The 27,837-nt window shown below is 45.3% G+C and overlaps 1 protein-coding gene across 3 annotated transcripts in view; it reads right to left on the bottom strand.

Moving 5' to 3' along the window:
• Nucleotides 1-27,837, bottom strand: part of LOC137527945 (uncharacterized) — a 270,389-nt gene that overhangs the window by 188,185 nt on the left and 54,367 nt on the right. For all 3 annotated transcript variants that reach the window (XM_068249064.1, XM_068249062.1, XM_068249063.1), the window contains exons 4-5: nucleotides 27,582-27,632; nucleotides 7,683-7,887 (exon numbers count right to left, since the gene is read on the bottom strand). In XM_068249064.1, the coding sequence (XP_068105165.1) occupies nucleotides 7,683-7,887; nucleotides 27,582-27,632 (256 nt within the window). The remainder of the gene's footprint in view (nucleotides 1-7,682; nucleotides 7,888-27,581; nucleotides 27,633-27,837) is intronic.

Below are 27,837 nucleotides of genomic sequence, written 5' to 3'. Positions count from 1 at the left end.
ATTTCATTCCTTTCTGTAATCTGATATAATGTATGCTGTACATAGGTAGTCTAGATGTAACATAGAGTAGATACAAGAAGACCTGGGTACCTTCAGCAGGAAGGTACTCACGCAGCTGTAACGCAACATGGTAATCTGCTTTGCCAGTATATGATGAACTATATCTGTATATATGTTTCCTGAATAAACTCCTTAAATATTGAAGAAGCCTGAGGAAAGTCTATCTCCTGCTTGCTGTGTTGAGAGTCAAGTTATCTCACAGTCTGTGAGACGCAACTATAAGAAGTTGCTGGTGTCGAAGCAAGGTGATTTAGAACAGTTTATAACAATGGTGCTGAAACCCTTCGCTGTCTAGCAAAACAGGCAGACGGGGCCAGGGGCTGAAGTTTTCAAGATATTCCACAGCAAAACAAGCATAATAGACGCGGACTGTAAAGCTTATCAAGCTGACAAGCTGGTGTGGGGAGTGTGTGGGAGCCGGCACACGGGCTGCAATTCGAGGAAATCAGCGGCGAAACTCTTGGACGTTACACTGTAGCTGCATGTGCACAGCAGTTACAAGCCTAAACAGGATCGCAACGGGACACTCCGGGGCCAGCTTGCAACTTGCTTCGGGAGATCGATCCACTGAGCCAGTCCAGTGTGGGGACGGAGTGAGATGACGTGCTCAGGAGTTCCGGGGTCCAATCTGTTTTCGCTGAGAAAGTTGCGGAAAGCTGATGAATTGCCACGAGTCCGCTAATCAGGCATGTATGATTTAAGTTGTTATATTGCATTATCTGTGTTGTATTTGGTGTTGTGCAAGGAGTTGTTAATGTGTACATTCTGTGTTAATTGCAGCTTGGAGGCTGCGTGCTTCATTTTTTTTTTCTTTCTCCCTTCCTTCCCTGTTTTTTTTTTTTTCCCTCTCCCTGCCCAGAGACTGGGAAGGATGCCAGATGTGTGGGGGGGGGGGGGGGGTCCCCCGCTGCAGAGAGAAGCCAGCAGTGTTTCAGTCTGTTAGTAGTGGATGAGGGGGAGAGGGAGAGGAGACTAGTAAATAGAAAGAGGGAGTGTGAGACAGTTGTAAGCCGTGAGGTTTAGAAGTATGTTTTTTTCTTCGAGGAGAAAGCGTGGAGAGGTAAGCAAGCTTCTCTCGTTTCAGTCAGTGCTGCTATTAAGTTTCTAAAGGTCTGCATATGTTTAATGTTGTTTGGTCAGCTCCGGCTGATAAATGTTCGTTCCAGAAGAAGTTTCTAGCTGGGATGGTGACAGTTAAAGTGGTTTAGAGTTATACAGTGCGCTCTAGTAGGTCTGAGTTATGTCTGAGATAAGAGAGAGATATTTCCGCGTCACTGGGTGATACTAAGATGTATAGCATTTAGAATTGCAGCTGGGACAAGGTTTGTTTCTCCAGTTTTGAAGAGAGTGTATGTAGCGGAATGCTGATTTTCTGCAATATGTGTTGATGCTATATGTAATTAGGCATGAAATGTTTGTTCTGTTGATTTTGTTTTTTCTCCGAATGTGTATAGGATTAAGAGGTTGCTATGGGAGCAGCCATCTTAGCTGGCAGTCCAGCCGCCCCCAGGAGTCAGGGCCCCCAGGAGTCATGGCCCCCACACATCATGGCAGGGGGGGAGGAGGGGCTGAGGGGATCCACGTCACGTCAGGCTGTGCTCGCGGCTCTGGGCAGAGCAGCTGAAAGGAAGGGGGGTAGAAATAATGAGACATTCTACTGAGTATCTCGGATCCCGCATATTCCCCAGAGCCTGGGTCCAGGGATAGGAATGCCAGGATACGTGCACAAAGCAGTTGCTGTGAGGCTAGCATGGTCACGGATAGGAAATGTTTCCCAGTTAGGTGCAGGGAGACACGTAGCAGCGCAGATCAGGAAAGTATCTGTAGTGAGTGGCTTATGGGATTATTCCTTTAAGTGAGGCACCTTAACGTGTGGTGCAGCATGAGTTCCCAATAGAGTAAAGGGGGGACAGTGCATCAGGGGGTGCCGGAGTTGGAGAAAAAGGGAGTTGACCAATCCAGGGATCCGTCGCCACGGCTGCAGAGCGGTGATGTTTTTTTCCGTTTTTTGTCGTGGACAGGTCCAGAGTTTGACTAAGAGGTCTATGCTGGGCTGGGGCTGTTTTTTGTGCGTTTTTCTCATCCACTGATTGGTCAAATGTGTTTTTTTCAGCTCCTATTAAGTGTAGCACAAAGAACAAGAACTGACAGCAGTTCATGGGGCAATTATACAAATGAAAGAATTGCCATTTACGGAGTGACAGTGACAGTGTATCAGGACAGGTTTGCCATACGACTACCTACCAAGTGGGCATTCAGGGATCTGCATACAGGCATTTGACGCTGGTATGCTTAGCCCTGCACCCTGTGTAGTTTAAGTGCAAAGTGCTCCTTCCTACAGGGAGGCAACCGTTTTTTTTGGTAGTATGAGGGTAGTGGCACGGCAAACATTGGTCAGAGGGTACAACACACAGAACTTCTAGCAGAGCTGGTATCGCACTGAAGTTCTAGGTAAGTAAATGCGAAAATGAGCAAGAGCATTGCAGGCGCACCTGCAAAGCAGCAACAGGTGTGTGACATCCGTAATCTGTGCATGCGACGGCCGCGCATGTACAGAAGGGGGGGGGTGTGGTGAGAGCTTGCAATGAGGTGAGAGCTTCCAAAGGTGAAGTCCGTGGGAGCATATTTTAAACAGGTAAGTACTGAGGATAGTACTTAGGTAGGGGAGAGAGGTTTAACTCCAATCTACCAAAAAGAGTAAACAGAGTTCATGAGAACCATAAAGCAACGAGATCAATTACGGTATATATTGCTCAATTTAAAGTGTACAGAGTACAAGCCGCAGGGCAAATCCCAAATCATTAATAAGAATTGATTTGTTTGTATTTCGATTTCAGGAGTTGGGCAATATGGAATCGAGACAGCTGCAGTGCTGGCAGCAAAGATGGAGATGTCAGTCGGATAAGCGAAAGGTTCCGGATGCCAATCTGAGTTTGGAGAACAGCGAGTTTCCTGAGATGGGAAAGAGACTAAAAAGCGAGATTCCTGAAATTGGAAAGAGACTAAAAAACGAGATTTTGGAGATCGGAAAGAGACTAACAAAACTGTCTGAGCAAAGCATAATGCAAAGTGCTAATGTTTTTCTTTCCCAAGGAGGTGCTTTCCTAATGAAGAGTACCATGCTGATGGTGATCCTAGGTTGCCATTTCGTCCTAGGAGAATGAAGAGATAACATTCTCATGAATAATAAGGGGTTAATGAGAATACAAGGCCCAAACATGTTGATGTTGGGTGACAAAGGTACTGATCCTTTCACACCTCCCTCCGCTTGGCACAGATGGACCAAGCAGGGATGGAGGGAAAGAGCACTTGTGCCAGGAGAAAACAAATTTCATGGCACAATGTGGGTGAAAGGTCTGAAGGGTCAGGTGTGCGGGCAGTGGGAATTGAATGGCAGTGTAAATCTGCTATTGAATGCCACACTCCCAGAATCGATGCACCGATCCAAAGTTTTGTTAAAAGGTACATTGCAGTACAATGGGTACATGCAAAAGGTGGAGTGTGTGATTCAGGGGTACCTTGTCTTGGTTATGCAGAGTGAGATGGTTCCAGATTGGAGAGGAACGAGCAGGAGGCGTCAATTCTCCTACCAGAGAGACGCAGGGGACAACATCACACTCTGGAACTACCAACAGAGAGTGCCTCTGAAACAACTATACACACGTAAAGGCTGGAGAGCCGAGGGTTGGTGGTTCTCGAAACAAGAAGTAAAAATCGAGATTAAGCCACATTTCCAGGTGACAAAGAGGGTGGGGAGAGCGGTCCCGGGGGAGGGAAAGCCAACACAGGGAACCCCATCCACACTACACGGGTCACAACAGGGGACGATATTACACAGTCCATATGCAGCCGCTTATCCTCATGCTAGTTGGGTAAGTGAAGAGGTACTCTTAATTGAAAGATTGCAGAGAGTACAGTCTTCCCGACCTCAGGTACATATTGTGCCTCAGGACATAAGGGGGGAAGAGGTCCAATCAGGACAGTTGGGGACATATTTTGTCAGGGAGATGATTAAAGATCCTGTACAACTGAGATTGGACAAGGGGAGGTACATCAATTTTTCTGGAGAAGGATCTTTTGCATGTAAGCTTCGAGATGTTTGGGTAAACAAATGGAAACGGTGCAACATTCCTTTAGGCACCGCCACTTCCTTAGTTCCCACCTCAACACATGTCTTACACCAGGACCTGAGAGGTCAACCTTTTTTGGTGCTAGACGGGGAGGTGAAACGAGTAGAGTTGTCCTCATGCGGGCAATTCTCACAGAGGTACCTGTGGTGGCCGGGGCAAGCCAAATTTAGTGAAGAAGCCTGCTGGCTCAATAACACAGACTATCATTCAAAAGATCCACCCTGAAGCCAAACCGATAGTTCCGGTGGCTGAAGGAAAGGTTTGTTTTTTTAACATAAGGTCTAATGATGCATTCAAGGTATATTCTCATAATTGTTCCGATAAGGGGTATTTTCCAAGGGGAACATATTGTGTGAGCGGAGATCCCATATGGATCGAGTCATCCAAGTTTGATGACGTTATGTCTCAAATTGTTAAGAGAACTCTAAAGTTCAAAGTTTCACTTGAAGTTCCCATCCTGAAAGATAACACGACATGGGACAAAGGGGAACAGGTTTTGACCCAAGACGACCACATTTTGTTACAAAGGTTAAACAAACAGTACACTAAGTTAGAGGTAAGATTTCACCATGATCCAGGTGATCTTAACGAGGTAGAACACAAAAATAAGCAGGTGAGTTCCAGTCTGACCTGGTGGAAAAGGTTTCCGGCGATGTTCCAGGGACACTCGGACTGGGCCTCTGCAGTTCAAACGTTCTTCCTACACCCACTGGTCGTCTGGATGGGGATGACAACTTCAGGCATCATTATCCAGGTGAGGTTGTGTGTCAAATTACGCAAAACAAATTAACCTGGTCAAGAGATTGGTGCCTCATAAACAATCTCATGAACCAATATTTCCAAATTAAGGGATATACAGGGTTACGGGTATAGGTTTAGTAGTACCGGTGATGGAGCTGATTGTATAAAGGCGCTCTTTTAGAAGGCACCTAGCACTGCTCCATTTTGTAACAACCAAACGAGTTTCACTTTTCTGTGGTCATGCAAGTTTGTGAGTGATACGCAAGTGACGCAAATGCTGAGCATGTGGTATAGAGGGACTTAGAAGTAGGGCATCCCCAGAGAGCCTGGTTACAGGAAGACCAAGAGGTCATGCCCTTTCTCCCAGGGATAACCGCCTAGAGCAGAGAAGTTGTGTGAGCACGAACATCGAAAAGTGAAACATAAAGAAACGAAAAACAGGTACTGTGGGGTTCAGAAGCTGGGATCTGCGGATCAAGCCATTTTAGGGGGGATTGTTAGAAGTTAAGTAGGCCTCAGTTACTTGGCCTGAGTTTTATGTAAAGTTCTTGTGATGCAGGCAGAGGCATCTCAGGGTCTGCGTGTAGCAGCGGATACACGCAGATACTGAGAACATGTTCCTGAAAGAAGGCCACAGGCCTAATCTGACCTCAACACGTACACCACAGGAACAATCAACATAGGCCGTGTTTACCAAAATACCAAATTCCAGTAAGTAAAGGAAAGGTGACATTGAATATTAATCGAGTAGGTGGGTATTATGACACCACGAGGGGGCTCAACCAATAGTCTGATCTAGGGGATGGCAACGATGATGTCATGGTTAACTCTTTCCTAGTCGGTATTAAAGAAGCAGACGAGCTGGAAGACGGCTCTCTGATTCCTGCTCTGCTTCTTACTTTCACACTAGCTCTCAATGCTGACTGGAACCTCTAAGTATTTCATTCCTTTCTGTAATCTGATATAATGTATGCTGTACATAGGTAGTCTAGATGTAACATAGAGTAGATACAAGAAGACCTGGGTACCTTCAGCAGGAAGGTACTCACGCAGCTGTAACGCAACATGGTAATCTGCTTTCCCAGGATATGATGAACTATATCTGTATATACAGTATGTTTCCTGAATAAACTCCTTAAATATTAAGCCTGAGGAAAGTCTATCTCCTGCTTGCTGTGTTGAGAGTCAAGTTATCTCACAGTCTGTGAGACGCAACTATAAGAAGTTGCTGGTGTCGAAGCAAGGTGATTTAGAACAGTTTAAAACACTCTGCGGTCACTGGATGTGTGCTGACACTCTGCAGTCGCTGGATGTGCGCTGACACTCTGCAGTCACTGGATGTGTGCTGACACTCTGCAGTCGCTGGATGTGCGCTGACACTCTGCAGTCACTGGATGTGTGCTGACACTCTGCAGTCGCTGGATGTGCGCTGACACTCTGCAGTCACTGGATGTGCGCTGACACTTTACAATCGCTGGATGTGCGCTGACACTCTGCAGTCACTGGATGTGCGCTGGCACTCTGCAGTCACTGGATGTGCGCTGACACTCTGCAGTCAGTGGATGTGCGCTGAAACTCTGCAGTCACTGGATGTGCGCTGACACTCTGCAGTCACTGGATGTGTGCTGACACTCTGCAGTCACTGGATGTGTGCTGACACTCTGCAGTCGCTGGATGTGCGCTGACACTCTGCAGTCACTGGATGTGTGCTGACACTCTGCAGTCACTGGATGTGTGCTGACACTCTGCAGTCACTGGATGTGCGCTGGCACTCTGCAGTCACTGGATGTGCGCTGACACTCTGCAGTCACTGGATGTGCGCTGGCACTCTGCAGTCACTGGATGTGCGCTGACACTCTGCAGTCACTGGATGTGCGCTGACACTTTACAATCGCTGGATGTGCGCTGACACTCTGCAGTCACTGGATGTGCGCTGGCACTCTGCAGTCACTGGATGTGCGCTGACACTCTGCAGTCAGTGGATGTGCGCTGAAACTCTGCAGTCACTGGATGTGCGCTGACACTCTGCAGTCACTGGATGTGTGCTGACACTCTGCAGTCACTGGATGTGTGCTGACACTCTGCAGTCGCTGGATGTGCGCTGACACTCTGCAGTCACTGGATGTGTGCTGACACTCTGCAGTCACTGGATGTGTGCTGACACTCTGCAGTCACTGGATGTGCGCTGGCACTCTGCAGTCACTGGATGTGCGCTGACACTCTGCAGTCACTGGATGCAGAGCAGGGACAAGGTCCTCCAGCACCCAAGGCTGAGACACCAAAGTGCGCCCCTCCATCCCTCCCACCCCAGCTGTCACACACTGATTGCTATTAGACTAAGAGGGCCACAGGGCCCACAACATCCCCAACACCTTAATCTCTAGTTATCTCGCTTGCAGTCACTGATATGTATAACTTTTTCTTATTTCTTTCTGCTTCATACACAATTAGGAATGACAGCTGAATGAATTGTGCGCCCCCTCCTACACTGCGCCCTGAGGCTGGAGCCTCTCCAGCCTATGCCTCGGCCCGGCCTTGACTGGATGTGTGCTTACACTCTGCAGTCACTGGATGTGCGCTGACACTCTGCAGTCACTGGATGTGCGCTGACACTCTGCAGTCATCAAGTGAATGTCACGATCTTACAAAATAATAACATCATGCAGGCAGTCTCAGTATTGTTCCTGCTTATACCTGAATAGTACGACTTACTGACTTAACTGTGTGAAGCTGGATAGATTTTTGAAATACCTTGGAACATCACCAAGTGCAACTTGTAATGGCCTCTCAGAAAATGTTTTCGCTTTTAGACAGCAATTCCTAAACATTTCTGAGCAACGCTCTGTTTCTTCATTCTTCTTTTTCTTCATTCCCTGAATACATTTCCACTCCTTCTTATAATGCGCAAATCCTTTAGAGCAACAGCGCTTCATTCTCTCATAGATGATCTTGCTCACTGTAAAAATAAAGAAGCAGCAATATAATCAACTGATTTATATCCAGTAAGCCCTGAGATGTCAGTGTGCAGCACCCCTAATGGAACCATTTATTTTTGGCACAGTTTGTAGGCTGTGTCTTCGGCAGTATCGTGGCCAGCAATGTTATTGCAGCTTCAGTGCACCAGATTGCTTAGATGCGGCACCACTCAGCAATAGCATACCTCCCAACATGAGCGTAGCAGTCACCCCTGCGGCCTCCGCCATCGCAGGGGGGCCCAGTGGCTTTAGGGGGAACCCTCTACCTCTGTCTCCCCAACCGCAAGTGCTGCTAAATAGCAAACAAACCTCCCCATTCACTCACGAAATCCATGTGCAGGAGTGTGTGTAGTTATTTCCTGCTTCACAGCAGAACACTCAGCTGCCATTCGCCGTCTCCCAATCACATGGGGTTCGGGGACATGTTATTGTTTTTGCAGGGGGGCCCTATAAAGTCTAGTTACGACCCTGCCTTCCAACTTTTTGACATAAGAAAGAGGGACACTTAAGACACGCCCCATCCCACCTCTAACCACACCCATGCTACACCCCAAAACAAGTGTACAATGAAGAATTTATGAGCTAAAGGTACATCATTCAAATGAAAACAAGCAATACGCCAATTGAGTGGATAGGAATAAAGTTTGCAGTTGCAAGCTGTAGTAGGTGCTCAGTCGCAGGGAGTGCTGATTACCGCAGGTATGTGCTATGCTGCAGTCCACTCCAGGCTATATTTCAGTGGTATCAATAACAAGTTGTGCGTTCCTACCGTCAACCAGTACAATCAATGAGATACAATCTATATATATAGAATCGGATGTATTGTAAGTGTGTGCGTGTGTGTGTATGTGCCGCGATCACGTGAAAACGCCTTGACCGATTTGAACGAAACTTGGTATACAGATCCCTTACTACCTGGGATGATAGGTTCTGGGGTCTCGTGTCCCCTCTGCACACCTGGGCGGAGCTACAAACACCCAATCAGATTCCACCCATTCATGTAAATGGAAAACATGTAAAAGGCTGCGATTCTCACAGTAATCAAGCCGGAGCCCCCACACTTGGCACAGGTGGTCACTTGGTGACCGAGGTTACAAATCCAGGAAAAGTGGGCGGAGCATAAAACAGCCAATCACATTTCAGCCATTCATTTTAAATGGGAAAATGTAAACTGCAGCCATCCTTACACTGTTAATGGCAGGGTTTTCAAATTTGCCACACTTGGTCACTGGGTGAATAAGATTAAGATTCAGGAAAGTGGGTGGAGCCTACAACAGCCAATCAAAATTCACATATTGATTTTAAAGGGGAATATTTAAACTGCTGCCATTCTTACACTGCTAATGGCAGAGGCCTCAAAACTGATAGTCGGTAATTGGGTGACTGGGGTCCAAATTCACTAAAGGGTCGGGGTCACAAACAGCCAATCAGATTTCCTTGGTGCATAAACTGCTTCCATCCACACATTTTTGATACCAGGGACCTGAAAGCTCACAAACTTGGTCATTGAGTGACTGTGTGCCCAGGTTACAAAAAGTGGGTGGAGCCAAAAACAAATTTGACTGAGAAAATATAAACTGTAGCCATTCTTACACCGTTAATGGCAGGGTTCTCAAATTTTGCAGTTTGTCACTGGGTGAATGAGATTAAGATTTTGGAAAGTGGGTGGAGCCTACAACAGCCAATAAAAATGCAACTTTTGATTTTCAAAGGGAATATTTAAACTGCTAGCATTCTTATACTGTTAATAGCAGATGCCTTAAACCTGGTACAGTTGGTCACTGGTTGACTGGGGTTCAAATTCAGAAAGGGGACGGAGCCACAAACAGCCAATCAGATATACAAAGTATTGATACCAAGGACCCCAAAGCTGATAAACGTAATTGAGTGACTGTGTGTCAAGGTTAGAAAAAGTGGGCGGAGCCAGCAACTTAATTTTTTTTACATGGCAGGGTTCCCAAACTTGACACAATTGGCCACTGGGTGACTGGGATTATTATTTAGAAATGTGGGTGGAGCCAATAACAGCCAATCAAAATTCACCTATTGATTTTCAAGGGGAATATTTACATTGCTACCATTCTTACACTGTTAATGGCAGAGGCCTCAAACCTGATACAGTCAGTATTTGGGTGACTGTGGTCCAAATTCACTAAAAGGGGTCGAGCCACAAACAGCTAATCAGATTTGTTAGATTGATTTCAGCCATTCTGTTATTGGCAGGGTTCCCAAACTTGACACAGTTGGCCATGGGGTGATTGGGATTGATATTCAGGAAAGTGGGTGGAGCCTACAACAGCCAATCAAAATTAACTTTTTGATTTTCAAGGTAAATATTTACATTGCTGCCATTCATACACTCTTAATGGCAGAGGCTGCAAATCTAGTACAGTAAGTCACTGGGAAACTGGGGTTTAAATGCTGAAAAACGAATGGGCCAAAAACAACTAACTTTTTACATCGGAAAATATAAACTGCACCCACTCTTACACTGGTAATGGCAGGTTTCCCAAACTTCAGACAGTTGGTCATGGGGTGACTGGGATTAATATTCAGAAAAGTAGGTGGAGCCTACAAGAGCCAATCAAATTTCACCTACTGATTTTCAAGGGGAACATTGAAACTGCTGCCATTCTTACACTGTAAATGGCAGAGGCCTCAAACCTGCTACAGTCGTTAAGTGACTGGGGTTGCATTTCACTAAAGGGGCAAAGCCACAAACAGTCAGATTTCTTTTCTGGATAAACTGCTCCCATTAGCACAATTTTGATGCCAGGAACCCACAAGCTTGGTCATTGAGTAGTGACTGTGTGTCAAGGTTACAAAAACTGGGTGGAGTCAAAAACAGATTTCTCTGGGAAAATGTAAACTGCAGCCCTTCTTCACTGTTAATGGCAGGGCTCTCAAACTTTGCACAGCTGATTCCTGGGTGACTCGGATTATTATTTAGAAAAGTGGGTGGAGCCTAAAAAAGCTAATCAAAATTCACCTGTTGATTTTCAAGGTGATTATTAAAATTGCTGCCATTCTTACGCTGTTAATGGCACAAGCCTCATACCTGATACAGTTGGTCATTGAGTGACTGTGTGTCCAGGTTACAAAGAGTGGGCGGGGCCAAAAACAAATTTCACTGGGAAAATATAAACTGCTGCCATTTTTACACCGCTAATGGCAGGGTCATTAACTGGGAAAATTTAAACTGCAGCCCTTCTTCACTGTTAATGGCAGGGATCTCAAACTTTTCCCAGATGGTCACTGGGTGACAGATTAATATTCAGAGAAGTTGGTGGAGCCTATAATGGCCAATCAAAATTCACCTGTTGATTTTCAAGGGTAATATTTAAATTGCTGCCATTTTTACACTGGTAATAGCAGATGCCTCAAACCTGCTACAGTTGGTTATTGGGTGACTGGGGTTCAAATGCTAGAGAGCATTTGTTTAATTTCTATGGGAAAATACAAACTGTTGATGCCAAAGACCTCAAAGCTCACAAACCTGGTCATTGAGTGTTTGTGCGTTAGGGTTAGAGAAAGTGGGCAGAGCCAAAACCAGTCAAATACATACACGGGCAATTCTGGGTCATCAGTGGGTGGCGACAAATACAAATGTCACTGGGAAAATGTAAACTGCAGCCATTCTTACACTGTTAATGGCAGGGATCTCAAACTTTGCAGAGTTGGTCACTGGGTGACTGGGTTTAATATTCAGAAAAGTGAGTGGAGCCTACAAAAGTGAATCAAACTTCACCTGTTACTTCTCAAGGGGAATATTTAATTGATAAATTGAATAGAAAAGGTTTGCACACCTGGTTCACACATGAACAATCACATATAATATATACCAAATGGGTGCTGAGTCAGTAAACCCGACTGCTGAAAACAGTCCTACAAATACACTTAGAGAAAAATTAACTCGCACACCAGCCAGAGTAAATTGCATAAAGTTTTTGTATTGAAAAGAGTAGCCCTATTAGGGCAAATAGCACATGTGATACAATAACACAACAGTAGTGTACAATGGGGCAACAACCTTAGGAGCCTCATACTTCTACCCTCTGACGAAGGGACACCCCGAAACGGCGCTGTCAGGGTATACTCACCCTTATGGGACATTTCATTGTTATATGCTATATTTTGATTGTATAAACTCTGCTATTTTGTTTGTATGCTACTTTAGCTTTACTGTGTGCTATGCTGCCTATGTAGGCTGTATGTCCCAAAGGGCATTGTGTTATCTCACCCTACTGTACCCCATTGTACACTACTGTTGTGTTATTGTATCACATGGGCTATTTGCCCTAATAGGGCTACTATTTTCAATACAAAAACTTTATGCAATTTACTCTGGCTGGTGTGCGAGTTAATTTTTCTCTAAGAATATTTAATTGCTACCATTCTTGCACTCAGGGGCGTAGCAATAGGGGTTGCAGAGGTTGCGACCGCATCAGGGCCCTTGGGCCAGAGGGGCCCCGAAGGGCCCTTCCTCAACTACAGTATTAGCTCTCTATTGGTCCTGTGCTCATAATAATCACTTCTATAGATACTTTGAATAGTGGTAATCATTAACAAACTACTCCACATTCCCTTCCTGCACCTCTGACACTGTAGTTGCCATTGGCAGGTTTTGGTGCGCCGTATCAATTGTTATGTATAGAGTGCTTGGGGGGCCCCATTGTAAAACTTGCATCGGGGCCCACAGCTCCTTAGCTACGCCACTGCTTGCACTGTTATTGGCACAGGCCTCAAACCTGCTACAGTTGGTCATTGGGTGACTGGGGTTCAAATTAAGAAAAGTGGGTGGAGCCATAAACAGCCAATCAGAGTTTTTTTTTTCATTTCAATGCAAATTATTGATGCCAAAGACCGCAAAGCTCCCAAACTTGGTCATTGAGTAATTGTGTGTTAGGGTTAAAAAAAAGTGGGCGGAGTCAACACCAGCCAAATACATACCCGGGCAACGCCGGGCAATCAGCTAGTATCTATTAAAAGAGGTAATATAGCTTGCTTGGATTGCCAATACCATAGGGTGTGTTTATCTCCTCAAGTGTTTGTTATATCAAGCAGTATAGTGCTCAACAATCCACAGGCATAGAGTGTTATAATGTGCTCTTAGTGTGGAAAATATTTTTATGGATCAGTGGGAAAGAGACATTCATCAAGCAGTGGCAAACGGTATTACGATCACCACGTGGATATTATTTATCAGTAAGTAAGGTTAGTTTTAGGTGTAGGGGTAGGAGATATAGTGTTAGGTGTAGGAGCAGGAATGGTAGTGTTAGATGTAGGGGTAGTGTTAGGTGTAAGGGTAGGAAGGTTAGGAGGGATAGTGTTAGGTGTAAGAGCAGGAATGGTAGTGTTAGATGTAGGGGTAGTGTTAGGTGTAAGGGTTGGAAGGTTAGTGTTAGGTATAGGGGTAGTAGGTATGGTGTAAGGTGTAGGGGTAGGAGGGATAGTGTTAGGTGTAGGAGCAGGAATGGTAGTGTTAGATGTAGGGGTAGTGTTAGGTGTAAGGGTAGGAAGGTTAGGAGAGATAGTGTTAGGTGTAGGAGCAGGAATGGTAGTGTTAGATGTAGGGGTAGTGTTAGGTGTAAGGGTAGGAAGGTTAGGAGAGATAGTGTTAGGTGTAGGAGCAGGAATGGTAGTGTTAGATGTAGGGCTAGTGTTAGGTGTAAGGGTAGGAAGGTTAAGAGGGATAGTGTTAGGTGTAGGAGCAGGAATGATAGTGTTAGATGTAGGGGTAGTGTTAGGTGTAAGGGTAGGAAGGTTAGGAGAGATAGTGTTAGGTGTAGGAGCAGGAATGGTAGTGTTAGATGTAACGGTAGTGTTCGGTGTAAGGGTTGGAAGGTTAGTGTTAGGTATAGGGGTAGTAGGTATGGTGTAAGGTGTAGGGGTAGGAGAGATAGTGTTAGGTGTAGGAGCAGGAATGGTAGTGTTAGATGTAGGGGTAGTGTTAGGTGCAAGGGTAGGTAGGTCAGTGTTAGATATAGGTGTTCGTAGGTATGGTGTAAGGTGTAGGGGTAGGAGGGATAGTGTTAGGTGTAGGATCAGGAATGGTAGTGTTAGATGTAGGGGTAGTGTTAGGTGTAAGGGTTGGAAGGTTAGTGTTAGGTAGGTATAGAGGTAGTAGGTATGGTGTGAGGTATAGGGGTAGGAGGTATAGTGTTAGGTGTAGGAGCAGGAATGGTAGTGCTAGATGTAGCGGTAGTGTTAGGTGTAAGGGTAGGAAGGGTAGTGTTAGGTATAGGGGTAGTAGGTATGTGTTAAGTGTAGGGGTAGGAGGGATAGTGTTAGTTGGAGTGGCAGGAGGAATAGTGTTAAGTGTAGGAGCAGGAATAATAGTGTTATGTGTAGGGGTAGGAATTTTAGGGTTAGGTGTAGGGATTGGAAGGGTAGTGTTTGATGTAGGGGTAGATAGGGTAGTGGTAGGGGTAGGAAGGGTAGTGTTTGGTGTAGTTATAGTAAGGGTAGTGTTTGGTGTAGAGGTAGAAAGGTTAGTGTTAGGTTTAGGGGTAGAGTTGGGCCGAACGGTTCGCCGGCGAACGTGGTTCGCGCGAACTTAGGTGGTTCGCATGCGGGTACCGCACGCGAACGTTTTGCGGAAGAAGTTCGGTTCGCCCCATAATGCACCTGAGGGTCAACTTTGACCCTCTACATCACAGTCAGCAGGCCCAGTGTAGCCAATTAGGCTACACTAGCCCCTGGAGCCCCACCCCCCTTATATAAGGCAGGCAGCGGCGGCCATTACGGCCACTCGTGTGCCTGCATTAGTGAGAGTAGGGCGAGCTGCTGCAGTCTCTCATATAGGGAAAGATTAGTTAGGCTTAACTTCTTCCTGGCTGCATACCTGTTCTGTTCAGTGAGCCCTCAGCCCACTGCATACCTGTACTGTGATCCTGCCACTGCATACCTGTTCAGTGATCCTGCCACTGCATACCTGTTCTGTGAACCCACCCACCACCACTGCATACCTGTTCAGTGATCCTGCCACTGCATACCTGTTCTGTGAACCCACCCACCACTGCATACCTGTTCAGTGATCCTGCTGCCACTGCATACCTGTTCTGTGAACCCACCCACCACTGCATACCTGTTCAGTGATCCTGCCACTGCATACTTGTTCTGTGAACCCACCCACCACCACTGCATACCTGTTCAGTGATCCTGCCACTGCATACCTGTTCTGTGAACCCACCCACCACTGCATACCTGTTCAGTGATCCTGCTGCCACTGCATACCTGTTCTGTGAACCCACCTACCACTGCATACCTGTTCAGTGATCCTGCCACTGCATACTTGTTCTGTGAACCCACCCACCACCACTGCATACCTGTTCAGTGATCCTGCCACTGCATACCTGTTCTGTGAACCCACCACTGCATACCTGTTCTGTGAACCCACCACTGCATACCTGTTCTGTGAACCCACCCACCACTGCATACCTGTTCAGTGATCCTGCTGCCACTGCATACCTGTTCTGTGAACCCACCCACCACTGCATACCTGTTCAGTGATCCTGCCACTGCATACTTGTTCTGTGAACCCATCCACCACCACTGCATACCTGTTCAGTGATCCTGCCACTGCATACCTGTTCTGTGAACCCACCACTGCATACCTGTTCTGTGAACCCACCCACCACTGCATACCTGTTCAGTGATCCTGCTGCCACTGCATACCTGTTCTGTGAACCCACCACTGCATACCTGTTCAGTGAACCCGCCACTGCATACCTGTTCTGTTCAGTGGACCCGCCACTGTATACCTGTTTAGTGAACCCGCCACTGCATACCTGTTCTGTTCAGTGGAGTTTGGTGTGTCAGTGTGAAGCAGTACCTTAATTACACTACCTGATTGATGTATACACATGCAAGATGTTTTAAAGCACTTTAGGCCTGTCATTTAGCATTCAATGTGATTTCTGCCCTTAAAACGCTGCTTTTCGTCAAATCCAGATTTTTCCCGGGGACTTTTGGCGTGTATCCCACTCCGCCATGCCCCCCTCCAGGTGTTAGACCCCTTGAAACATCTTTTCCATCACTTTTGTGGCCAGCATAATTATTTTTTTTTTTTCAAAGTTCGCATCCCCATTGAAGTCTATTGCGGTTCGCGAACTTTAACGCGAACCGAACCTTCCGCGGAAGTTCGCGAACCCGGTTCGCGAACCTAAAATCGGAGGTTCGGCCCAACTCTATTTAGGGGTAGGATGGGTAGTGTTAGGTGTAGGGCGGGGTAGGAAGGTTATTGTTAGGTATAGGGGTAGGAAGGTCAATATTAGGTGTAGCACACTCTTCCAGATGGAAAATTGCCCTACTTCCACCAAGGATGCTACTACTAGAACATTTTGCATCCAAATAGCTAACTGGTATATATAACATTTGCAAAATGGAGGAGTGGATGTGGTTGCTGGAGTGATGCGTGATGGTTACTGGCTGGTGGCACTTTGGCACAACATACAAAAATTGCAGTGTTGGCAACATTTATGGAAAGCCAAGGCTGATCAGGATAGGGTGGAAGACTGTCATGATGGAGTCTTCTGGCTGGGGAGAGGGGGAGGGGTATGAAGTGTTAGGTTAGTGGATATGTTAGACCCTGGTTGGTTAGGGGTTAAAGTTTGGGACCGATTAGAGGTAGTAAAAAAGGTGGTCGGATTGGAGCATAGAATGAGAAGGGTTGGTTAGGATATATATAGGCGGGGTGGTCCCTAGGGAATTCAAACACAGGGCCGAGGCAGAGGCGAGAGAGACTCCAGCCTCAGGACGCAGTGTAGGAGGGGGCACACAGCTCACTCAGCTATCATTCCCCTATTGTGTTTGAAGCAGAGAGAAATAAGAAAAGGGGATATATGGCAGTCACTGCAAGCCAGATAAGTAAAGATTAAGGTGTTGGGGTGGGGGGAGAGCTCTGGGTCACCTCTTAGTTTAATAGCAATCAGTGAGTGACAGCTGGGGTGGGAGGGATGGAGGGGCACACTTTGGTGTCTCAGCCTTGGGTTGGATGCTGCAGGACCTTGTCCCGGCTAAGTTCAAACATGAGGGGAGTTCTGTTTTTTGGTACATCTTTTTGCCTCTCTGCAATGACCGATCAACAACCTCTAAAGGCCCAGATCCAGGTGGTGGTGGCATCCGCTGATGAGGCCCAGTGGCAGCAGGAGTACTTGGGATCCTTGCCCTTAGATACTCTCACTATGGAGTGTAGGCTGCTAGAGCAGGGCAGCCATCAGGGGGGGACAACTGACACTGCAGTGAGGGGCCCAGGGCTTCTGGGGGCCCTGGGCCCCCCAAAGCACTGGAAGGGCCACATGTGTTGGCTGCGAGCCTGTGGCTCACTAACCAGCACACTGCGTTCCAGCACTAAGAGAAGATTGACATCGGCGCTTGAATGTGGGGATTAGATGAGTGAACACGCTACATCAGACTTTTTATACTGGGCCATCACCTATACCTGGCTACCTATACTGGGGCTGGAACCACCTATACTTAGCTACCTATACTGGGGCTGAAACCACCTATACCTGGCTACCTATACTGGGGCACCACCTATACTTGGCTACCTTTACTAAGGGGACCACCTGCACCTGGCTACCTATACTGGGGTGCCTATAGCTTGCTACCTATACTGGGGGCACCTGTACCTGGCTAACCCATACTGGTGCACCACCCATACCAGTCTATTTATACTGGGGGCAACTATACCATGCTACCTATACTGGGGCACCACCTATAGTTGAATACCTATGCTGGGGCACCTGTATCTTGCTGGCCTATACTGGAGCACCAGCTATACCAGGCTACCTATACTGGGGGCATCTACACCAGGCTACCTATATGGGAACATGAGGTCACACAGAGGGACACAAAAGGGGCACAAACTGAGGTGAGACAAAAGAGGCACAGGAAGAAAAGAGGCACAGGAAGAAAAGAGGCACATGAAGAAGAGAGGGGGACAAAAGAAAAACGGATAAAGGATAAGAACGGACCTATAAGTCCCTATCTCATTTGTTACATAGTTACATAGTTACATAGTTACTTTGGTTGAAAAAAGACATACGTCCATCGAGTTCAACCAGTACAAAGTACAACTCCACCCTGCTCCCTCACATATCCCTGTTGATCCAGAGGAAGGCGAAAAAACCCTTACAAGGTAAAAATTCCTTCCCGACTCCAGATGGCAATCAGATAAAATCCCTGGATCAACATCATTGGCATTACCTAGTAATTGTAGCCATGGATGTCATTCAACGCAAGGAAAGCATCTAAGCCCCCTTTAAATGCAGGTATAGAGTTTGCCATAACGACTTCCTGTGGCAATGCATTCCACATCTTAATCACTCTTACTGTAAAGAACCCTTTCCTAAATAAATGGCTAAAACGTTTTTCCTCCATGCGCAGATCATGTCCTCTAGTCCTTTGAGAAGGCCTAGGGACAAAAAGCTCATCCGCCAAGCTATTATATTGCCCTCTGATGTATTTATACATGTTAATTAGATCTCCTCTAAGGCGTCTTTTCTCTAGACTAAATAAACCCAGTTTATCTAACCTTTCTTGGTAAGTGAGACCTTCCATCCCACGTATCAATTTTGTTGCTCGTCTCTGCACCTGCTCTAAAACTGCAATATCTTTTTTGTAATGTGGTGCCCAGAACTGAATTCCATATTCCAGATGTGGCCTTACTAGAGAGTTAAACAGGGGCAATATTATGCTAGCATCTCGAGTTTTTATTTCCCTTTTAATGCATCCCAAAATTTTGTTAGCTTTAGCTGCAGCGGCTTGGCATTGAGTACGATTATTTAACTTGTTGTCGATGAGTACTCCTAAGTCCTTCTCCAAGTTTGATGTCCCCAACTGTATCCCATTTATTTTGTATGGTGTTAGACCATTGGTACGACCAAAATGCATGACTTTACATTTGTCAACATTGAATTTCATCTGCCATGTATGTGCCCATATAGCCATCCTATCCAGATCCTGTTGCAATATAACACTATCTTCCTTAGAGTTGATGATTCTGCACAATTTTGTATCATCTGCAAAAATAGCAACATTGCTCACTACTGTATCCACTAGGTCATTAATAAATAAATTGAAGAGCACTGGACCCAGTACAGACCCCTGTGGGACCCCACTGCTAACAGTCTCCCATTTTGAGTATGATCCATTGACCACAACTCTTTGTTTTCTGTCCATTAGCCAGTTCCCTATCCAAGCACACAGACTCTTCCCCAGTCCTTGCATCCTCATCTTTTGCACCAGACTTTTGTGGGGAACAGTGTCGAATGCCTTAGCAAAGTCTAAGTATATCACATCTACAGCATTCCCAATATCCATATTAGCATTCACTACCTCATAAAAGCTGAGCATGTTAGTCAAACAGGACCTGTCTTTAGTAAACCCATGTTGATGCTGAGAAATAAGATTATTTTCTACTATGAAGTCATGTATAGTATCTCTTAGTAACCCCTCAAATAGTTTGCATACAACTGATGTTAAGCTTACAGGTCTATAATTTCCTGGATCTGATTTTTTGCCCTTCTTAAATAATGGGAAAACGTGGGCTGTACGCCAATCCACTGGGACTCTGCCAGTTGCAAGAGAGTCACAAAAGATAAGATAAAGGGGTTTATCTATAACTGAACTTAATTCCCTTAGGACCCGAGGATGCATGCCATCCGGGCCAGGTGCCTTGTCTATTTTTAATTTATTTAGTCTTGCCTTTACTTCTTCCTGCGTTAAGTATTTAATATTACAGTTAGAAGATTGAGACTCATCCGCCTCTGTAATTTGCAACAGTGCTGTTTCCTTTGTAAAGACAGAAGCAAAGAAAGCATTTAATAACTCTGCCTTACCTTGGTCATCCACCATTAAGTTTCCACCTTCATCCTTTAGGAGTCCTATACAGTCAACCTTTCTTTTTTTAGAGTTGATGTACTTGTAAAACTTTTTTGGGTTAGATTTGATATCCCTAGCGATTTGATTTTCAGCTTCGATCTTTGCTAGCCTAATTTCTTTTTTACAATTTTTATTGCACTCCTTGTAATTGCTGAGTGCAGCCTCGGACCCCTCCTGTTTTAGGACCTTATAGGCATTCTTTTTCCTCTTCATTTTATCTATAACCTTTCTATTCATCCATAGAGGCCTTTTTTTATTCCTAGACATTTTGTTTCCATATGGGATATACATACTACAATATTGATTGAGAATACGTTTAAAAGCTTGCCATTTCCCTTCAGTGTCCTCCCCTTGTAGTACATTATCCCAGTTCACCAAACTTAGTGCCTGCCTAATTTGATTGAACTTTGCTTTTCTAAAATTCATAGTTTTAGTGGTCCCGCTGCCCCGTGGCCTATCAGTCACCAGATCAAACGTTATCATGTTGTGATCACTATTTCCCAAATGTTCTTGAACCTGCACATTTGATACATTATCTGGTCTATTCGAAATGATCAGATCCAGTAACGCATTCCCCCTAGTTGGTTCCGTTACCATTTGAGTCAAGTAATTGTCCTGTAGTGCTGCCAGAAATCTGCTGCTTTTACCAGAATGGGTAGCCTCAATACCCCAGTCAATGTCTGGAAAGTTGAAGTCGCCCATAACTATGACCTCATTTTTACTTGCCGCTTTTTCAATTTGCTGTAGTAATTGCAGTTCTGCAGCTTCATTAATATGGGGTGGTCTGTAGCATACCCCAATAAGCAATTGGCAACTTTTATTTCCACCATGAATATTTACCCAAACGGACTCCACATCTTCGCAATCTTCCTCCATCTCATCGTTGAGGACAGCTGTAAAAGAATTCTTAACAAAGAGACAAACCCCTCCACCTTTTTTCCCTGTTCTATCCCTCCTGAACACATTGTATCCTTTTAAATTGGCTATCCAGTCATGACTTTCATCCATCCATGTCTCGGTTATTCCCACAATGTCATAGCCTTTGTCATTCAGAATGAACTCTAGTTCATCTATTTTATTTGCAAGGCTCCGAGCATTGGTTATCATGCACTTTATATTTTTACCACCACATTTACCAATTTTGTTTACCTGAAATGGGCTACTTGAAGTTTTACCAACCTCCTTAATCTTTACACTGTCCCCACCCCCCTCTCCACCCCCCATAATGTTAGGCTCCCACTGTCTTTTTACCTTATCTTGTCTATATGTTGAGACTTTATCCTCCCGCCTCCCCCCAGATCCTAGTTTAAAATCTCCTCCAACCGTTTAGCCATCTTCTCCCCCAATGCAGCTGCACCCTCCCCATTAAGGTGCAGCCCGTCCCTGCTGTAGAACCTGTAGCCGACTGCAAAGGCTGCCCAGTTCTCCAGGAACCCAAACCCTTCCTTCCTACACCAATTTCTCAGCCACTTATTTAACTCCCTAAGCTCCCTCTGTCTCTCAGATGTAGCACGTGGCACTGGCAGTATTTCAGAGAACACCACCTTGGAGGTCCTTGCTTTAAGTTTATCTCCAAGTACCTGAAAATCATTTTTGAGGACCTTCCATCTCCCACTAACTTTGTCATTGGTGCCAATGTGTACCATGACAGCCGGGTCTTCCCCAGCCCCACCCAATAATCTGTCAATTCTTTCCGCTATATGCCGAACCCGAGCACCCGGGAGGCAACAGACTGTACGGCATTCACGGTTTCTTCGACAGATTACCCTGTCTGTGCGCCTAATAATTGAATCCCCTACCACCAGTACCTGTCTAGCCTTAGCTGCACTCCTATTCCCTTTCTCGTTACAGCAGTCTGCCCCTTGGTTGCTAAGGAGCACATCCTGCTGCAGCATTGCTACTCCAGAGTCGTCCTCACCAATATTACGCAAACAAGCATACTTATTAGTGAGGGACAACTCGGGACTAGCCTCCCTGCCACTTTTTCCCCTACCCCTTCTAACTGTGACCCAACTAGCGGCTACCTCTGCTTCTTGCTCCGGCTTTACTCCACCCACCTCATCTTCAAGGGTTCCATCAAGTGTCTGGATCGTGAGATCCAAGCTCATCTCCATGTTGTGTATGCGTCTCAGTGTTGCGAGATGCTTATTTAGCTCTGCGACTTCCGCCTCTAACCGAGCAACACGCACACATCCAGGGCAACAGTAAACACCCTCAATCCGCTGATCAAGGCATGCATACATGCTGCAGGATGTACACTGTACTGCATTGTCCAACATGATGACTATTGTGTGGGGAAAATTTATTTAAAGTAAACTATGGTGGTAAAAGATGAAACGGGAGAGTGAGTGACGTTCGGGAGTAAGTGTAGCTGGGGTGGAAGAGGGGGAGGGGTGGAGGAGGGGGAGTGAGTAAGTTGGGGTGGAGGAGGGGGAGTGAGTAAAGTTGGGGTGAGGGGGAGGAGGGGAGGGGGAGTGAGTGAAGCTGGGGTGGAGTCCTCAAAACTTAAAGACTACACCACAACGTGTTAGCACATTCTAACCAATGCAAAAAAACCGCAATATTGGCTGAAGGTTTTTTTTTTTTTTTTTTTGTTAACCGGGGACTACCTGTATTTTGCTAGTATTTGGCTCCACCCACAACATGCCATGGTTACGCCCACTGTTTTCCGCATTACGCTGTGCATGCCGCTTTCACAACACAAGAAAAAGCGTCCATCTAGGCACTCAATAATATCAGTCAAAATCGCCACAACATGATAAAGTAATCAATATTAAATTTTATTTAGGACTTATCCCTTAAACCATAAAATCAGTTAAAACAATGCAGCACACAGGCTGACAGATAGATACCACAAGTAAAAGCTTAGTACAGGTTACACTGTATGCGTGGGTGTGTTGCCATAACTTAAAGCATGTAAACATAAGTTCCACCTTCCATGAACGCTTTTTCTTGTGTTGTGGTTCATTACAGGTCCATGGCTTTAGCCCTAATCATTTTGGGCAGTGTTATCTTTATTTTTTGTGTTGTGCATGCCGCTTTCTTCAGGTTCGGAGCTATGCACATTTGTCGCCGCCGAGCACGGGGGTGGGGTGGCTAGTGGGCGGGCACAGCAACCAGTGGGTGGGCCCAGGGGGGCCCATGCCTGATGATGTGTGAGGGGCCCCAAAATTTCTGATGGCGGCCCTGTGCCAGAGGAAAAAGTTTAGGGAGTGTTGGCTGCTTTACAGCAGCTGGAAAACTTCAGAAGACTCCTCTTAGGCAATTGTGAGCTCTGCTCGGTAAATAAAATTTTGAGCTATGACTAAGGAGCCATAAGTTTGCTCAGATACCCGTGAGCTGTATTGCTGTTTGTCCACAATTGCCTCAATAAAAATTGGACTTTTATCCTGAGATCGGTGCAGCGGAATTCTTATCTACTAAATAAAATTTAGCTTGCAGGATTATGCCGATAAGTTTCGATTTTTGCCATCAGCTTGAAACTGCAATCACAGATATTGCAAAACTGCATCAGGTTCTCTTGACCAAGGATCATTAAGATGATGGCGTTCACCGGACACTCACTATGGATGGACAATAATAACAGGGACAATTTTCATTTAGATTTGTTCAATGATGCTTCCTGGTCTTGTGGCTATGGGCCTTTTTCTGGGGTTGTTGGAGAGCATCTAATTGGCGAGAGAGAGAGAAACTGCTTTAGCTGGGACAACACTGGGTGGTAACTGCCATGAGCACCTTATCCACAACTTCAGCTCCTGTCATTTGCTTGCTCAGATACAGTATGTTGTATTGTTTACAGTTGAAAGTCTTTGTTTTTGAAGTACACTTACTTATTCCTTTCCATTTGTCAGCCAGCTGATGAGTAACTCCGTTTCCAAAAACATGTGGGCCTCCTATTTGGCTATTTGGAATCAGTGGATTGCACTGGAGTCTGCGGTAGGAAGTTTTGAGGCTGGAGCCAATCATTTAACTCTGCTGTTGTATTGCATTGGGTGCAATCAGGCTGAGGGATTGTCAACTTCCACAATTAGAAGAAAATTATCAGGGCTTGACTTTTGGTTCAAGGTGTTGGCTTTGGAAGACGTGACAAATTCCTTTGCAGTTTTACTAGCAATGTGCGGTTATTGTAGAAGCATCAGGGTTGCTGACTCCCACCAACCAGTCACTTTGCAGCTACTCTGATTGTATTTCAGAGTTTCAATGCCAGCAGGCATTGTGTTTTGGGATTTCTCCTCACATGGTAATTCCACTGATATTTGGCTTTGGCATTCAAAGACCAATCAAAGCAGTAGGGGCCACCTCATCTGTCTTTTTGCTGTGGCCAACTCTGCTTTATGGCCCGTCGTCTCGACTAGGGGTTGGCTTTGTATACGGTCTGATAGGTGCTCATCTTTGTTGTTCCACTGTGATGGTTACTCCATATCTAAATACCAGTTTTTGGCATTCTTTTGCAGTGCTTAGTGGGGCTAGGGCTCAGCTCACAGGCATACGTTAAATGCTTCCCATTCTTTCCATCAGTGCCGGATTTCTGGGAAGGCCACAAAGGTCAAGGCCTAGGGCGATAAAATTCAGCAGGGCACAGGACTTGGAGAGATAAGAGGTCACATGTCAAAGTAAATCACTTCTGCTTTGCTCTATTCTGCCTGAATTCCAGAGATCCCTGCATCTCTCTCACTGCAGAGTGTATGTGATGACAGCATCTGTTGTCATCTGAGGATCTTGTCCTTAGTATAATGAGTGGGGACATACAAGCTGCTGTGAGAAGAAAAATATATGGGCTCAAGTAGTAGAACTTTTGAGTTCAGATTAGTTTCTTTATGTACGCATTCACGGACAGGAATTATCAGCTCTCCTCTCCCCCTGACTGATGTTTATTACTTGGTCAGAGCTGTTAAAGACCTGAGACCTGTTGAATTTATGGTTTGTTTATCTTTCCTAAGGAATGACAGTAACATTCTCTCTGTGCTACAGTTTAACTCTTTCCTGACATGTTTTAGAAGCAGCAAAGCATTGTTCTGTGTTAGCCATCAGTGAAAGCAGGATGTTTTGAAACAGAATGACAACTGTATTACATTTATTTATATTTACAAAACAATGTATGCATCTCCTGCTGACTGTATATATAGCTGTGTGCCCTAACAAAGGCTCACTGTTTTCTTTTGGTTATCCAATAAATATTATCATTCTATTACAAAATGTAAAAAACTTCCTGCTGACTGATTAAGATCTGTCTTAACTTGCCCCAAGTGCTAAATTGTCACTGTGTAAAGTACACCTGAGCTTATGCTAGATACACATGATGCAATTTTCTGACAAATTTACTGTCAGATCGACTATTTCCAACATGTCCGATCTGCTATCCGATAGATTTTCTGAATGATTTTTTTTCATAGCAATGAACGGAAAATCGATTGAAAAATTGATCGGAAATCAGATCAGACATTGGAAATAATCGATCTGACAGTAAATCTGTCAGAATTGCATCGTGTGTACCTAGCATTACACGACATCTATGCCAGCGTCTGTAGTGTTGGATCCTTCTACTTACCTGTTCTGCTTTGGATGGGTTTCTCTCCTTTGCTCTGCACCATCACCGGTTTGTGACTCTGACTGAAGCAAGTTGCACAGAGGACAAAGAAGCAGCGCATTTTTAATAACTTCTTGTTATTACGCACTCCTGTACTGATGTGCACAGCAGCCGAGGCTTGACGTGTTATGGGTATGCGTACTTGAGAAGTGCTGCTCATATATGAGCATCATTTCTGAATTATGCAAGCCTAGAACACTATCGGCTGCTGTGCATCCAGGCTGGAGTGCAAAATTACATGGAGTGGCCAGAGCATGCACTGCTTCTTTGTTGAACAGGGGGGGCAAAGCAGCAAAACAGACAGGAGCCCATGTAACCCAGTGATCACTAGTCAGAGTTGGACAGAATAGGGGGGGGGGGGCGTTGGTGACAGCCAGCCTAGGGCGCTGGAAAGTACAAATCCGGCCCTGCTTTCCATATAGGGGCAGCAGCTGAAGACTCATAGGTTTTGTAGGATGACTTGGTCAAGAGGATCAGTAGATGGGAATCGACAAGGTTTGCCTCCTATATACATACTCACTTTACTTAGTTTTCTGTCCTGGCCTCACCCCCTTTTGTGCTATTTGCTAACCTTCTTGTGTTGACTGGTGTCAGGCCCCCTTCCCTGTGTTTTTTTAATTTGTCTTTCAGAGGATTGTGTCTGCCTGGTTTGGATTTTGAGGTATTCCTATGTGGCAAGAGAGCTGACTTGAGGCCTGAAGGTCATCAAATTGGATTTCATTGCTCTGAGGCTTGCATCAGATGGACTGATATCCATTGTAATTTGTAAGGTGCATGTGAGGTTTGCTGGGCTTCCTGAATTTTTAGTGATAGATGGGGGAGGAAACTACCTGGCAGCAAGGTCCACTAGGGAAATTATTCAGGACATCAAATTGTTACGGGTTGTTTCAGAGTTTCCAGGTCTTGTGTTGGTGTGGCCGGACATCATGGCATGCTGGACTTGGCATTTGGCATACTCTATGCCCAGGATGAAATAGGCCTGTATTAAACTCAACAAATATGTGAGCAGATTTTTTGTCAGGCCTAGCAGTGTAGCGATTAGGCATTTTGAGTTAGAAAAGTACACTGGGAGCAATGGCGTTCATCTGAATGTAGGTGGCTTTGATATGTGGCCATTGGGGCTTCAAGATGGGATCCAGAGGGCTCTTTGTTTGTGGTCAGTGGTGTGACCATGAGGGGTCATGCTTACTTGCTGTGGTGGAGCGCCAGTCTTTGGTGGAGGAAGTTGGCAACGGTTAACTGGTGGTTTGATTGGACTTGCCAACAGTGCATTTCATTGTTAGATGGTTATGTCGACCGGAAGGCACATTTTATCTGGTGATAGATCACAGTCGTCCCTGAGAGGACGACGCATTAAGGGGCCAGTTACTGGTTGTGTTCTTTAGTATTTTTAGTGTTTTTTAGAGATTCCGCAGAGCTGCCACTAATATTTTTTACTGACAATTGTTTAAGTGTAATTGTTATTATGTTTATATTCTTAATAAATGGGCTGCTTTAGCCCACTTAAACCCACCATAGCAGTACATGTATTCTTTACAGGGTATGACTCAAATGGGTGTATTAAACAACTTGGTGTAAATATGGTATGATGCTGTATCACGCCAAACAGGTCGTCAGCAAACATACAGATAAAAGCATCTTGAGTAAAAATGGGTGCAAAATATCGGTAATTTTACTGATATTCTATTATTCACTATAGTAAAATATTGGTAATTTTACTGATATTTTACACTGTCCTCTCCTAATCCTATTCTTACATAGAACCCTCACTCTTGATGCCTAACACTAACCAATCCCCTCAGGTGGTACCTAACACTAAAACTGCCCTGATGGATGGCTAACCTTAACACCCCCACGCTTAACCCTAGGTAGGTAACTAACCTTACCACCCACACGGCTTACTGTAGGTACTTGCCTAATCTTAAACCACGCCAACCCTAAAGACCCTCCTCCCACTTAGGAGCTACCATAGTCACCCATTAATAACTCAACTATAACTAATCAGCCTCACCCGCTTTTTTATCTGGCGTGACTTGTGCACAAATTTACAGTTATGGCTGAGTTTTTAATGGGTGCCTATGGCAGTACCCAAATGTAATAACGGGTATCACACTCAAATTTACATGACCCATCAACAATACCCCCATCATGTCGGGTAAAGCTCCTGAAGATAATCCCATATCAGTGTCTCTCAATACTCACACATTTCCTCCAGTAATGTACTTCTTTTTGATCTTGCCCGTTCCCTTAAATCTGTATAACAAAACAAAAGAAAAACCAACTTTTAAACAAAATGATGGAAAATCCACAGCAAAATCAGCAATAACAATCTCCCACTTCCAGCTTCCCCTTCTTGGAAACCAGTCTCAACCAGCGTCGTCGCTAGCGTCGGATATCCGTGGCCCGTGCCACGGATTTGTCTTTAGAGTGCCCCGTATGTCTCCTATCAATATAATGT

The sequence above is a fragment of the Hyperolius riggenbachi genome, chromosome 8, assembly GCF_040937935.1.
Source record: "Hyperolius riggenbachi isolate aHypRig1 chromosome 8, aHypRig1.pri, whole genome shotgun sequence".
Taxonomy (NCBI): Eukaryota; Metazoa; Chordata; class Amphibia; order Anura; family Hyperoliidae; genus Hyperolius; species Hyperolius riggenbachi.
Note: the sequence above shows the minus strand (reverse complement) of the source record. Positions and strands in the feature narration are given on the sequence as shown.